The sequence below is a fragment of the Balaenoptera acutorostrata genome, chromosome 3, assembly GCF_949987535.1.
Source record: "Balaenoptera acutorostrata chromosome 3, mBalAcu1.1, whole genome shotgun sequence".
Lineage (NCBI taxonomy): Eukaryota > Metazoa > Chordata > Mammalia > Artiodactyla > Balaenopteridae > Balaenoptera > Balaenoptera acutorostrata.
In genome coordinates, this window is record NC_080066.1 from 135,164,285 (window position 1) to 135,179,724 (window position 15,440).

At 39.5% G+C, this 15,440-nt stretch overlaps 1 protein-coding gene across 4 annotated transcripts; it reads left to right on the forward strand.

Moving 5' to 3' along the window:
- On the forward strand, window positions 1-14,848 carry MAPK1IP1L (mitogen-activated protein kinase 1 interacting protein 1 like). Of its 4 annotated transcripts, XM_057543159.1 has the most exons (6): window positions 13-139; window positions 2,172-2,251; window positions 2,557-2,599; window positions 8,089-8,110; window positions 8,800-9,507; window positions 10,510-14,848. In XM_057543159.1, the coding sequence occupies exons 4-6, from the start codon at window positions 8,093-8,095 to the stop codon at window positions 10,519-10,521; spliced, it is 738 nt and encodes a 245-aa protein (XP_057399142.1). In that variant the 5' UTR covers window positions 13-139; window positions 2,172-2,251; window positions 2,557-2,599; window positions 8,089-8,092; the 3' UTR covers window positions 10,522-14,848. The 4 variants fall into 4 exon arrangements, with proteins under 4 accessions (XP_007192953.1, XP_007192952.1, XP_057399142.1 ...); XM_007192891.3 differs by lacking the exon at window positions 2,172-2,251 and having other exon boundaries at window positions 1-139; XM_007192890.3 differs by lacking the exons at window positions 2,172-2,251; window positions 2,557-2,599 and having other exon boundaries at window positions 7-139.
- The last annotated feature ends 592 nt before the right edge of the window (window positions 14,849-15,440 follow it).

The following is a 15,440-nucleotide window of genomic DNA, read 5'->3' on the forward strand; positions in this document are numbered from 1 at the left end:
GTCGCGCGCTGCTGGTGCTGCTGCCGCCCCCGTCTCCGTCGCCGCTGCCGTCGGTCGGGCTGCGCTCAGTTCTTCAGCGCTCAGTTCCCTCGGACCCATCGCCGCTTCTAGACCTTGCTGCGGGTTCGGATCTTGCTGGGTGAGGCTGCCTCGGCGCTGGCGGGGTCGTGGAGGGGAGCAAAGAAGCACGCCCAAGCGGGACGCGGGCGCAGTAACGGAGATGCCTGAGTCGCCTCTTTGGGAGCCGGGGGCTAAGGGTTTTTCCCAGTCATCTTCCTCCCGGCTGCGGGATGTCGGCTCTCTCGCCCCCCAAGGAGAAGGCGTCGGAGACGGGTGACGTCGCGTCCGATGGGTTTCTCCGCGCGTGACGTCAGGCCTGGCTGGGGGCGGGGCGGGGAGCGGCCTGGCCCCTCCCCCACCCCTTCCCGGGCAGGCGCGACCCGCTCGGAGGCCGGTTCGCTCCGGTTGATCCCGGACTCCTTTTGTTCGTTTGGCCCTTTAGGGCTGCCGGCCTCCCGCCCCTTGGCCCTGACCCCCTCCCCCACTCAATAATTTCCAATGAAAGGGAGAGGGAGGCCTAAACAGATTCTTGGTGGAGTCTGTGACGCTAGTTTAAGATTTTTCGCATTGTGACGTTTTGGTCATTATTTTCTAGAGGAGTTGCTAGCAGATACCTTAGATGAATACCCCTGACAGAAACGATGAGAAGTGTTGAGTTCTGTAATACTCCCTTTTTTTAGGATTTAGGAGCGCTTGGTGGCTTTGGACCGTTTTCTTCTGAAAAACAAGAGTAGTGCTTTTTTTTTTTTTTTTAAACATCTTTATTGAAGTATAATTGCCTTACAGTGGTGTGTTAGCTTCTGCTTTATAACAAAGTGAATCAGTTATACATATACAATATGTTCCCATTTCTCTTCCCTCTTGCATCTCCCTCCCTCCCACCCTCCCCATCCCACCCCTCTAGGTGGTCACAAAGCACCGAGCTGATCTCCCTGCGCTATGCGGCTGCTTCCCACTAGTTATCTATTTTACATTTGGTAGTGTATATATGTCCATGACAAGGAGTAGTGCTTTTAATAAGTGAGGATTCTAATGTTGAAGCATCGAACCGTACTCACCTGACTGAAAAAAAATTTTTTTATAGCATTGCTACTAAAGAAATACACACTCGTACACGTGGTGGTTGTATGGGCCTCATAACAGGGGAAGGTAGCCTTCAGAAGTCTTTCAGAAGTTCTTTGTTTAGGAGTGTTCATTGGGCAGGGAGAACAGACATTTTTCTTGCTACTGGTGTCTTGAACCTCCTATTCAAAACTAGTTTGTCTCAGAAACTTGAGCTGTGTGTACTGGAATGTCCTTTTCCTCTCTCCAGGAGGAACGGAGACCCAGAGACAACCCCTTAACCGAAATCCTTGGGACCAGTGTGTTTTGGAATTCAGACATCTTTGGATTTTATCTTTAGATTTTAGAAAGACAATAAGGTGCAAAGATGAGAGATCACACCAGCAGAGTCGGGGCAGCATCCCCTAATCCAACAGTAATATTTGTGCAGCGAATAGGGGAGAATTAATGGAAACTGTAAATAGCCTCACGTCAGGTTTTGCCACCAAGTAAGTCATATGCCAAACCTGGGAGCATTTCTTGCATTTTCAGAGGTTTCTGAACTGAGAGCTGTAGATAAAGGTTTGTGGGCCTGTCGTAGCAATTTGTAAAAGCTAACATTTGTTGAGTTTTCACTATGTGCCGGACAGTGACCGAGAGAGTTGTTTATTACGTGAGTCTCTCAGCAAATCTATGAGGTGGATGCTACTCCTGTCTGCTTTCACCTCTGGGGTTTGCACAGCTCGGCTTGTGCAGAGCCAGCCAGTGAAGTGCAGTGTTATGTAGTCTGTCATACTGTTGGCGTTCACTCTTTTAACCATAAGCAATATGCCCGTACGCAGAGGAAGACAAGATAACGTGTCTGTTTTCCGGGCACTTTTATTATAGGCACTTGATTTACCAGTCCCATTTAGTCTCTCCTGTGACTGGCCCGTTCTTTATAGTTGAAGTAACAGGTTTATTCAGGTGAGCTGACTCAGACATTCAAACCTTGGTCTAGAGACTCTCTGCTAAGGCTTTCATATTCCTCCAGTTTCTACATTCTAACCAATCTGAACTGCTTACACCAGGGGCCCCCAACCGCCAGGCCACGGACCCATACGGACCCGCACGTCGGTGGCCAGTTAGGAACCGGGCCGCACGGCAGGAGGTGAGCTGCGGGTGAGCGAGCGAAGCTTCATCTGCCTGCCGCTCCCCATCGCTCGCATTACCGCCTGAGCCATCCCCCCCACCCCCACTTCCGTGGAAAATTTGTTTTCCGTGAAACCGGCCCCTGGTGCCGAAAAGGTTGGGCACCGCTGGCTTACACTTCCCAAAGATCTCTTGTCCCCCTCTCAGCTTTTGTACAAACTGCTCCTTTCCCTAGGGCCTATTGCACCTCATTGTTCTCCCAGACTGCAAAGGCACCACTCCTCGGGACTCCTCGTCTGATACTCCTTTCCTTGATTCCTTTAGGAGCTTTTCGAGGTGCTCCCATAGTGCCCTGCGCTTACTCCAGGTAACCTACTGTTTAAGTGGTAGTTCTCCGCCATACTGTGAACGCCTTTAAGCGTTTATTCCATTAAGTCCTATTCATTTCCCCAAGGCCCAACGCAGTACCTGGCACTTATGTTCCAATAAGTATCTGAATGTAGAAAATACGGCTGACATGAGGTTGTGGGGAAAAAATTTTTTTAATTACATGTTTTTAAGTAATTTAAAATGTTCAAAAACTTACAGATCCCCAATTTCTTGAGTTGCCCAAATGTAAATTAGTGTATCTGATAAGCGCCAATACTAAAATTTATCCTATATGTTCATTCAAAATTTATATTTTCAGTACAATATATTACCACTACTGTGTCCTCTCTTCATACTAAACAAAACCATGCAAAAACCCTGATTTCCCTTAGTGACTCTTAATAAATATGTTACTTGTTTATAACTGTAGATTATTAAATATTTTACTTATCTGTGAAGTAGTCGGGAATTATAACTTTTGCTGATGGGAAGATGGTCTCTGGTTAAAAAGTTTGCCTTTGTCAAAAGATTCAGACAAAAGGATTGGTGTCCATGTTTCATAACTGTGTAGTCCCATACTGTTTATGACTCCACTACAATTTGATGGCCTATTGAAATATTCCTTTTCCAATAGTCACTAGTAATTTATGGAGTTCAACTTTTTTAAACCTCCCCATGATAGAATTACCATTTTTACTCTAAAGGCCGTACGCTTACAGAAATGTTTTACTTTTCTAGTGCATGTTGAAAGAAATTTTGTACTCTTGTTTTAAAATTGCTCCTCAGAAAATACAATGATTGGGCTTCCCTGGTGGCACAGTGGTTTAGAATCCGCCTGCCAATGCAGGGGACATGGGTTCGAGCCCTGGTCCAGGAAGATCCCACATGCCGCGGAGCAACTAAACCCGTGCGCCACAACTACTGAGCCTGCACTCTAGAGCTCGCAAGCCACAACTACTGAGCCCTTGTACCACAACTACTAAAGCCCACACGCCTAGAGCCCATGGTCCGCAGCAAGAGAAGCCACCGCAATGAGAAGCCCGTGCACCGCAATGAAGAGTAGCCCCTGCTTGCCACAACTAGAGAAAGCCCACACGCAACAACGAAGACCCAACACAGCCAAAAATTTAAAAAAATAAAAATACAGTGATTATTCTTCACGTAATGTGTACTGCCATAAAGTATTAACGGAAAGTTTTGGAAGTGATAGCTTTAGATTATTCTGAAAAGAAAAATTAAAATCTTCCTTGATTTTACACTTTTTTTTTCCTAGTTCAAGGTTGCATTGGCCTCATCTTAATTAGCATAATCCATATGTTTGGGAATCGTTTTTTAGAAAATCTAGGGTTTGGAGAATCCCCTGGTGGTCCATTGGTTAGGACTTGGCACTTTCACTGCTGGGGCCCCAGGTTCAATCCCTGGTAGGGGAGCTAAGATTCCACAAGCCACGCAGCACGGCCAAAAAAAGAAATAAAAAAAGAAAACCTAGGGGTTTTTGTGGGGGTTTTTTTACATTCTGCAACTCTTCTCATATTGGAATAGTGATGTCCAACTCTATTTTTTAACCTTTTTATGATGAAAGTATTCTCCAAATAATAAATTGGAATGTTTCCAATTAATATGAACACTTTATTCTAGGCATAGAGAGCAGGTCACTTTACTATGCAGTTCTGTAGAACAGGAAGTGACTTATTTCTAATCCCTTTGGTCAGGGCTTTATTATTTCCTCTGTCTTCCAGGATTTGATTTTGAATTTAAACTTTTGAAAGCCAGAGTTGTGAATCAGTTTGATATTATTAACTAATGGAATACGATATTTTAATGTAATGCTATGATTAATTAACCATAGGATTTCAAAAACTAAGAGGGAGATGAGTAATTCTGAAAACCCAAACTGTAAGACCACGTGAGATTCAATGAGTTTCTTATTTGGTTAGGTTTTCTGCTCCAGAATTAGTGTGAACTTTGATACAGAACTATTTTCTGTTTCGAAAAGGCTCACCCTGTTTGAAAAGAATGTTAGTCGTAGGTAGACTTTAAACTTGTTGTGCACGGATAAACTTTAGTCCTAAGAATTTACTATTGTGTGATGTGACATTTTAGTATAAAACAAACCTTAACATGGGAATGACTAGGTAATTGTATTTGCTATACATTCATGATGTGTTTTTTAATATTATGAATTAAGAGCAGGGTTATAGGAGTTGCAGCAGTAGGCTTCCTGTTCATTTTCTTTATCATTCTTCATGATAACCAAATCATAAATAATAAATCTGTAAATGCAAGGATGGCTCAATATTAAGCAATATATATGTAACTATATTGTGTATTGATGGGACAAAGGAGAAGAACTGCAAGATCAACTCATTAGATGCCAAAAAAAATCATCTGAAGAAATTCAGTGTTGGATTTTTTATTTTTAACTAGCAAAATGGGAGTAAATAAGTCTAGCAAAATAGGCATAGATAGAAACTTTCTTACTGTAATTTTTTTTAAATCTCAAAACTAAAAATGAGTCATATATAAACATTAGAAGCATTGCAGGAGAGTTGAGAAGAAGACTACTGTGCTCACACTGTCTTATTTAATATTTCATTGTTGTTTAAGTCCTAGCTTAGGAAAAAGAGAAAATAGGTGTAAATACTGCAAAGAGAAGGTAAAATTATTTTTTGCTAATGGCATAATTCTTTATCTGCAGATTCCAGAGAGTCAACTGAGAGACTTTAAGGATAAAATAATTCAACAATGTCACTGCTTACAAAAGTAATACACTAAAATTTGAAAGGCTTTTCCATATATGAACAACCAATTAGAAAGTATAATGGAAGAACCAATTTACAACCACAAGAAAACGTTTACCATTTAGAAATCTAACTCACAAAAAATGTGTAGGAGTCTTGATTTTTAAAAACTACTGAGTGATAATAAATGACAGTGATGGGAACTAGGAAGACATACCTTGTTCTTGAATGAGAATATTTTATACTTTAAATGTATGAAATGTCCCCTAAATTAATCTGTAAATTTAATGTGTTTTTTTGTTGTGTTGTTGGGTTTTGTTTGTTTGTTTTGTTTTTTTACAGAATGATCTAGAAAAAAATAAGCATGAAAATATTCAGGAAAATCTGAAATAAACAGTAATAGTAGGTCATAAAATTTGTTTACAATTTAAAGCTGCCCTGATAAGATGAGATGTTATAGTGTGGATCAGTAGAAAAGAATAGAGTTCACAATACCTTTGGGAAATGATGGAGGCTCTATGACTTGGTGGTTAAGAGCCTTGGCTCTGGGGGCTTCCCTGGTGGCGCAGTGGTTAAGAATCCGCCTGCCAATGCAGGGGACAGGGGTTCGAGCCCTGGTCCAGGAAGATCCCACATGCCACAGAACAACTAAGCCCGAGCGCCGCAACTACTGAAGCCCACGCGCCTAGAGCCCGTGCTCCGCAACAAGAGAAGCCACCACAATGAGAAGCCGGCACGCCGCAACGAAGAGTAGCCCCCACTCGCCGCAACTAGAGAAAAGCCCGTGCGCAGCAACGAAGACCCAATGCAGCCAAAAATACATAAATAAATAAATGTATTTTTAAAAAAAAGAATCTGCCTGCCAATGCAGGGGACACAGCTTCGAGCCCTGGTCCGGGAACATCCCACATGCTGCGGGGCAACCAAGCCCGTGCACCACAGCTACTGAGCCTGCGCGCCTAGAGCCTGTGCTCCGCAACAAGAGAAGCTACTGCAATGAGAAGCCCGCGCACCGCCAAGAAGAGTAGCCCCTGCTCACCACAACTAGAGAAAGCCCACGCACAGCAACAAAGACCCAACACAGCCAAAAATAAATAAATAAAATAAATAAATTTATTTTAAATATATATATATATTAAAAAAAAAAAAAGAGCCTTGGCTCTGCAGTCAGATGATACCTGGATTTGAATCTCTTCTCTGCTTGTCACTAGCTTTGATCTTAAACAGGTTAACTTGCTAAGCTTCCTTTTCTCCAGCTGTACACTGGGAGTGGTAATAGAATCTGCATCTATTAAATGAGGTTATATACCTAAAGCACTTAGCATGGTGCCTGTTCCATGATATATTTACATATATGTGTGTATGTATATATATTCAGTGTTTGTTGTCAATAGCAACTGTAGAATGTGTTAAAGGTAGCTTGTCAAATGGGTTCGAGCCCTGGTCTGGGAAGATCCCACATGCCGCGGAGCAACTAAGCCTGTGCGCCACAACTACTGAGCCTGTGCTCTGGAGCCTGTGCTCCGCAACAAGAGAAGCTCCCACTCACCGCAACTAGAGAAAAGCCCATGCACAGCAACGAAGACCCAACGCAGCCAAAAATAAAAATAAATAAATAATAAATAAATTTTTTTTTAAAAAGGTAGCTTGTCAAGTCTGTTGAAAAAAGATAGATTATTCAGTAATTGTTGTTTGAAAGAACAGAAAGATTTTAAACAAGTTAAACCATAGAAGTACTATTAGAAAGTATAGGTGAATTTTTTTGTCTCATATGACAAACATCTGATTTCCTTAATGTCTTACAAAGCATTAAAAAAAAAGATGTACTACTAAGTAGTAAAATGATCAAAGGCAAAATAGAGTCCATACTGTGTTATTCTATTTATATGAAGTCAAGGAATAAGCAAAAACTAAGAAAGTGATTGCTGAGTGGCAAAGGGGAATTGATTGGAACAAGGCACAAGTAAACCTATGGAGTGAAGGAAATGTTCTGTCTTGGATGGTTACAGGGGCATATGCAACTGTCAGAGCTTGTTTACCTGAACACTGATCACCGTGCATTTTATTGAAAGTTAGTTATACTTCAATTATAAAAATTGATAAAAGTGGTCCAAGGGCATGAGCATATTCACAGAAAAAGAAGTCTAAATGTGGTATTAAATTTAAATGATGCTCTACTTTCCACTTAATTAAAGAAATGTAAGTTAAAACAAGATGACAATTTTTAACCTATCATAATGGAAAATGATTTATAAATTTAATAACATCCAGTGGTGAAGAGGAGTTTTAAAAAAGTAGAGTGTAAATTGGCATGGGCTTTTTGAGGTGGATTTTAGATGACCTTACCTGTTGACTGTGTATTTCACTTCTATACTTTTTCCTGGTGATAGACTCGAAAAGATAGGTGTTTAAAGGTGACATGTTCACTGTGTCATTGTTTAAAACAATTCAAACTGTGAACAACCTAAACTGCCACCAACTTGAGACTGTAAACTAAATTATGGATCACTTTTATGTGATGTGCAGCCAGTAAAAAGGGATGAAGTTTACAGAGGTGTATGAACTATTATGGAAATTTTTCCTGTATAAAGAAAATCATTATATAAATGATTAAGATTCCATTTAAGTAAAAATAGTGTATGCATAGTTCCTTAAAGAATATATAAGAAATTAAACACTGGTTTTGAAATATTCCTTCTTTCTTTTTTTTTTTTTTGTTTGTTTGTTTGTTTGGTTTTGTTTTTAGGAAAATGTCTGATGAATTTTCGGTAAGTTGATGCATTTACTCTTCATAAGTTTTTTGGCTCTTAGAAAAAAGACATGGTCCTAACTGTGGGCCCTAAGTCTTCCAATGTAAAAGATGCTTTTTGTGATTCTTGGTTTTTGTTTTTGTTTTTTTAGCATGTGATTTTGATAGATGATTTGCCTTAATTTACTTAGCTATGTTTGAAAATGCATTCTGTTGTATTTATTTCTTTATGAATCCTTAAGTAAAAAAAATTTTAAAGGGTTACTTCTGTTCTCTTTTAACCTGATAGTGTTAATAATAGCCAACATTTATTGAAAATTATATACCAGGCACTATGTTAAGTGCATTAAATGAGTTATCTCATTTAGGCCTCAGGTTAACCCTAAACTGTTGTTTTGAAAATGAGGAAACTGAAGCTCAGAGAGGGTATGTAACTTACTTGAGGTAAAACCAGGATCGAGATCACACTATGTTGATCAGTTGTATTTAGAAAACTTGAACTTCTCTGAGGAATTTGCATTGTAAAGCTGCTATTCGAGGTAACTCCTAAATTTTGTATTAAATGAGTTGTTTTTTAAAAAACTGAACAGCTTGGCTTTTGAAGAATCCCTGACCCTATAGCTTACTATCCTTTATGGGTTTGTAATTATGTTTGGCATTGCTTGTCCCTGAATAAGGTCAATAAGACACGCCTGTTTTGTATTCCAGTTGGCAGATGCACTACCTGAACACTCCCCTGCCAAAACCTCTGCTGTGAGCAATACAAAACCCGGCCAACCTCCTCAAGGCTGGCCAGGTTCCAACCCTTGGAATAACCCAAGTGCTCCACCTTCTGTGCCATCTGGACTCCCACCAAGTGCAACACCCTCCACTGTGCCTTTTGGACCAGCACCAACAGGAATGTATCCCTCTGTGCCTCCCACCGGACCACCTCCAGGACCCCCTGCACCCTTTCCTCCTTCTGGACCATCATGCCCCCCACCTGGTGGTCCTTATCCAGCCCCAACTGTGCCAGGCCCTGGCCCCACAGGGCCATATCCTACACCAAATATGCCCTTTCCAGAGCTTCCGAGACCATATGGTGCGCCCACAGATCCAGCTGCAGCTGGTCCTTTAGGTCCATGGGGATCCATGTCTTCTGGACCTTGGGCACCAGGAATGGGAGGGCAGTATCCCACCCCTAACATGCCATATCCATCTCCAGGGCCGTATCCCGCTCCTCCTCCTCCCCAGGCACCAGGGGCTGCACCACCTGTTCCGTGGGGCACTGTTCCACCAGGAGCCTGGGGACCACCAGCGCCATATCCTGCCCCTGCAGGATCATATCCCACACCAGGACTCTATCCCAGTCCCAATAATCCTTTTCAAGTGCCTTCAGGACCTTCCGGTGCTCCACCGATGCCCGGTGGCCCCCATGTGAGTGTTTAATTTGTTATTTAACATGCAGTAATAGTCCCATAAGCACAACTGAAAGATTGTCTCCAGTTTCGGATGGAAGATTAGAAAGCTTTTAAACCTTTTTTTAAAAGGTGTGCGTATATTAAAAAAGTAAATTTCAAACTTCAGGTAAACTTAGGTAAAGCATTTAAAAGGATGAAAACACAATATTCCTGGTACTAAAAATAGAAAAGTTCCCCAAATATCCCCAAAGACTTTGTAACGTAGTAAGCAGTGTCCTCAACAGCATCCTTGAGGTAAAAACTCAAAGATGTGTTTCATTGGATTTTTTTTTTTTTTTTAACATTTCTCAGTACTGTTTTATAGCATCACACCAAAGCACAAGTTCACTAAAAGTAATCTCTGCCAGTCTGGCTAGATATAGAGGTAGATTTTTAGAGAATCCAGGGCAGTGAATGTGTAACGTTGCCCATCTTTAATGCAACTGTCCATAGTGTTTCTCAGCCAAGGTTTTGTTAGATCCTTAACAGTACTGAGCTCAAGATTATACCACTCTCTGCATTGCCAATTATATGTAATGCTGTGTGCTTTACTGTCAGCCAAGCTGGAGTAGGGTTGACATCTTATTTGAGGACCCTTTCTTGGGCGTATGACCAAATAGAAAAGCACGCAGTTTCCCCATGAACTGAGCCAAGTCAGATGCTCCATAGGGGCGAAAAAATCTATTTATTCTTAACAAAGTACTAATCAGATCTCCAACTAGGTTAATCGAACATCCACCTCAATTGCAAAGGAGAAATATCTTAATAAAGTGCCCCTAAAACTTCTTTTCGTTAGTGTAACTTTCTGCTCTATATATGTTGTCTTAAAAAATTACTTTTGTAAATTGTATGCCAGAATAAGTGAGGTGATTAGCTGTTTGGCTTTATTAAGCAATAAGTTTATTTTAAACCACAGCAAGGAGTTAATAAACTCCATTTACAAAATCTAGAAGTTTACTTTTTCTTTTTTCTATTGCAGTCTTACCATTAAGTTAACAATGGATGAAGAGATGACGCTTTGCTTTTTGAAGTACATATATGTATATGCACTTGAATGCATATATAAAAATTGCTGTTTCACTATTCTTAGAGGGCATTCATGAAAGAACAACTCTTGCACCTCTCAGAAGATATCTGCCTCTTGTGCTTGGATGTATAGTACATCTGATGGAAACAATCAGATAAAAATGTAAAAGTAAATCATTCAAATGTGATTTTTATTCGGTTTTTATGGAAAGTTAATTAAGTATATTGAATAGCTCTTTGATACAATTTGTTTAAGACAAACTTTCGATTTGTTTAAATTATGAAACTAAATACTTATTATCACTTTTTCCCCTAAATAAACACACTTTGAAAACAATCACATTGTCATAATTTAAACAAATGATGCCTCTCAACATCTTGAGCTGCTCTATCTGTAGGATCAATAAACCTGTTCCTTCTGAGGTTATCTTTTGGATATACATTTTAAAACTGTTGGTAATTATTGTCAGATGTTGAGTTCATTTTTATCCTTGAGCTTTTAGTAAAAACTTTACTTCATTTTGAGTTCCACCTGATTTATTTTTAGCCATATGTGTCATACAGCTCTAAAATCTGCCCTTTATGGAAACTGTTTTCTTTTTAATGCAGGCCAACATGTATATGTAAATTATATTCTTAGAGAATTGGTGATCTCTTTGTACTTGTAGAATAGATTATGATGTGTCCATATTACTTTGGAAAGAGCTCAAGGAAGGAAATATTTCTCTCCTTTGTCTTGAACCTCAAACTAGAAGAGACCCTAGGAACTGCTTCATAGTAACAAGTAATTTGCATTCCCACAAAACACTCTTCTACAGGACCCTTCCTGTAGCCCCCGCTCCCTCGGTTCTTTAGAAGGAGCACTTCCCTTAATTCCATCCTGATGTGGAAAACTGGCACACTCTAGGGGTCTGTCACAAACACAGAAGTTATGTTTAGAGAATGTTAGTCATACAGACATGACTGTTCTCTTTGTACAAGTGTGATCGAAACACGTTACGTCTTTCAGAGTCTGGTTAAGCTATGTCATCGTCTCTTGCATAGTTTTCCTGGATCTGTTTGTAACGTGCTTATGGCTAACAGTTCAGTTCTGTATTTGTTGACAGGTAAGACAGGTAAATAGGTAGAAGAATGAGTGCCATCCTCAAAAATTATTCTCTAGCTGTAACACTGAGAATAATCATAAAGTGTAGATCTCTGCAATTGAGTTTAAAGCAGTGTGACTGTGTTACTTAAAAATAAGTGTTGTTTGTAACCTCCAGAATAGCTTTTTGGCACCTTATCTTTAAATCCGATTTTTAGATTTGGGATAGAACTGACCATGTTATTTGTCAAATTTTGAATGTATCCATTAGGTTACTAAAATGTATTGTGACTTTCTTGACCAGTATATGAGAGATTTATGCTGGAGCTCTTACCTTTGCTTAGAAATAAAATATTTAGTAGTTTATTTCTCTTATCGTTAAAATGTCAAGAATGCCAAATGCTGCCAATTTAATGGTTTGATAGCTACCTCCTTTTAAGAAAGCAAGATTGTCACCTTTGAGAGGAACATTCAGTATTTAGGCCTCCCTTAAGTAGATGATAGATTCAGGCTTTCAGAATTGAAACTAATTTGTTTAGATATTTTCAGACTGGGGAATGTTAGACAGCCCTTTCATAGTGGCACAGTCCTTTTTTCTTTCACTTCTTTGTAGGGACAAGTGGCAGCTATCTGTAACACTCTTGGAATCTGTTATAGCCTTCAATTTATAAGGCAGTAGCCTTAGAAGGTGTCATAGCTTAACTTATCAATCAACATCATAATGTCAGCTAACTCTGGAGGGATGAAAGGCAAAGTGAGATGGCAGCAAAGGTATCTCTCCTTTTGGTTATTTTGGTTGTTCTACCTTGGAGTAAGTTGACAACTCTGGCTTTAGAAAAATATTTAACACTAGAGAGGATAACGTTTGACTACAAGAAGAATAGGTAGCAAGTTTGGGAATCTGTTATCGTGGAGTCCATTTACTATCAGAGAAAATCTTATGCTAAAGGATTTGAAGGGCCATGAATACAAGATTTGGAATTATTACCCCTTATAAGTATATTAACTGCTGGTGACCCATACTGCCCAGTGTGCCCTAGATGATACTGCCATTTTAAATTTGGCTTTTCGAGGATTTTCCAACTGATTTTTGGGAAATTTTTTTTAAACATAAGAATTGAAATCAAAGGGAATAGAATTTGCTTTTACATTCTTTTTAATTTTCAAGCATCATTTCTCAACTTGAGGGAGGGGCATCTCAATTCTTGTGGGTACTTGGGGGCAAAAGGTATTTTTAGGTTCGGGGTGGAGTTAAGAAAAGCAGAAGTTGTTTCAAGGGAGGAATGGAGGAAAGCATCTAAGAAGGTTTTTGTCTTTAAAAGGGAATTATGTTGCTTTTAAAACAAGTTATGCTAGGCTGAGATTGGTTTGTGGAAGAGACTGCTTGTTAGAAAGTATGTTTGGTCTTAAGGGAACATGGAGTACGGAATATGCTGGCCTTTGGACTTTCAGAGCAGGAATTTTAAGGTAAATTTGATGGAGATAGTTGAGATGTGTTGAGTAATAGTGTTTCTGAAGTTAGAATCTTAGATTTTGAAATGTTGAGCCTAAAAATGACAATGAAAAATTGAAGTATAGACCTTAGGTCCTCATTCACACACTCAGTCCTCAAGAATCAAGGCTCCTTAAAGGAGTGCTTACAATGCCTTGGCTTGTCTGAACTGGACCCGGCCTGACACTTTTTCATGCTTTTGAAGATGGCTGTTTACAGCTGTGACTCCATCGCCCTGTTTTCTGTAAAGTAATATGTTGATTATTTGGGAATAGACAATACATTTTTTTAATTACCCAAGGGCCTCCTTCATTCTTTGTCAGTTTTACTGTTTATTGTTTTCAGTAGAGAATAATAAAAGGGCAGAGAAGAAAGGGGGTGAATTTTGGGCCTTGGTCTGTCATACCACTACAGTGGGATATTGGAATATTTTCTAGGAAAGAAGTCAGTTTTTCCCCTGCTTTTTTTACCTCACAGTTATTAGTGCTACCTGTTGTAGTCAGATGTACAGCTTTTGAAACTATTTGTGTGCATCAACATAGCTCTACTCAGAGTTTAAATTAAAATACTGTGCCTAGTTTGCATATCAATCAGTTGCCTACACTTCCAAAAGATTCGTGCCAGTGTCTTCCTTCCTCACCCTGAATAATCTAGTGCTAGATTTATAAAATGCCTGGTTTATAAACCTTGGAAATTAAACCTAAGCACAGACCTTCAAGTGTTCAAGTTTTTGAAAAGCGTAAGGCTTGATTCAGATGAATCACACTGATCCACTGTACTGTGCATAGAAAGTGGTGGGTGGCTTTCAGGGAAGACTATAATTTTATTTTAATAAAGCAATATTTAGTATTGAAGACAGACACTGTTTGTTTTATTTTCAGAATTCTGCCAAGTAAAACAAAAATTGCCAATAAAATAATCAGTATTAAAGAAATGGCCATGCAAGCTTCTGGCAATAGACAGCATCTGAAAACTGCATTCATTCAGCAGACTCTCAGATGTCCATGATCCAGGTGCTTTGCCAGATGCCAGAGATACACGGAGATGAAGAGAATGCCTGTCTTTCAGAGGCTTACAGCCTAGGGGGAGGCATTACAGAATTGATGAGTACATCCAGTATTAGTTTACCTGGACAAACATATTTTAGTGTTGCCGCTGGTGGAATTTATAGACTAGCCTTTGGGCGTTTAAAGAACAAAGTAGGGCATACCTTTTTTAAAGTAAGAAAATGCTTTCAAGACTGTAGTGTTTGTCAGTGCAACTATCAAGAGTGCAAAGTAATGGGATGTTTTTTTCCTCTAATTTTCCCCTGGATAAAGGCACTTTCACTGCCTGTCACTGATTAGTAGATCCTGATTTATTGCCATTAAGTAAACTTGACTTCTTATGCGTGTTCTATAAAGCATTTTTTCCTTGATATTTTTGTATTTTTTCTTGATATTGTGATTTTTTTTCATTGACTTAATAATGACAAATTTAATGTATGTAATTGTCTATGCATTTTAAGTTAAACTGCCTAAAATGTGATTTGACACATACACATTTGTTTGTATTATGAACTGTAAGCAATCTGTTTGAGATGTTAGGTTTTATCACCTGCTGCTGTATTTGTAAACAAAGACAAATGTTGCTTTAAGACATAATTATAATTAGGAATAGTCTATGGATGTGATACTTGACATTTTTTAAGATAAACTTGTTTGCTTTTGTGTATTACACCTGAAAAGTTTTTTTAAAAACGTATTTTCATGGTTTCACAGTTTTTCCATTTATTTTCATCTTTAGGCCCAATTCTGGGCTTCCCAGAGCAAGTCCAAAGCTTGATTAACTGCAAATTTGTTGTCATAAAGAGAGAAAGAAAAACAGCCCGAGACATCCCTCTGTATGTGACCTGCCATTCACTAAGGCATTTAAATAGGCTGCCTGGGAACAACCCCTCCTCCACAAACCATCTTTCAGCAACACATTGTCCGCTGTGAGGATTTCCTCTTCTCCCTTCAAGGCTAGCCTATGCTTTGTAACCAGTTTATCTACACATGAAGTCAGGGAGCTTTCCCTATCTGCCCCTGCTGCCACCACCCTGCTTTCTTTTATGAAAGATACTGCTATGCCTGTAGTAAGGGTCACATTATTAAACTTGGTGTATAGTTGCTGTTTTCTTTCCACAGGGGGTTTGCTAGCCTTTCTTGAAACCCAGTGTGAGTGGGGCTATAAACAAGTGAATAATTTGTGGTATATTCTGTTTTTGGAAAGGATTTCTGCTTTTTGCCTTTGGACAAAAAAAAACAAAACATAAATTTTTAAAGTT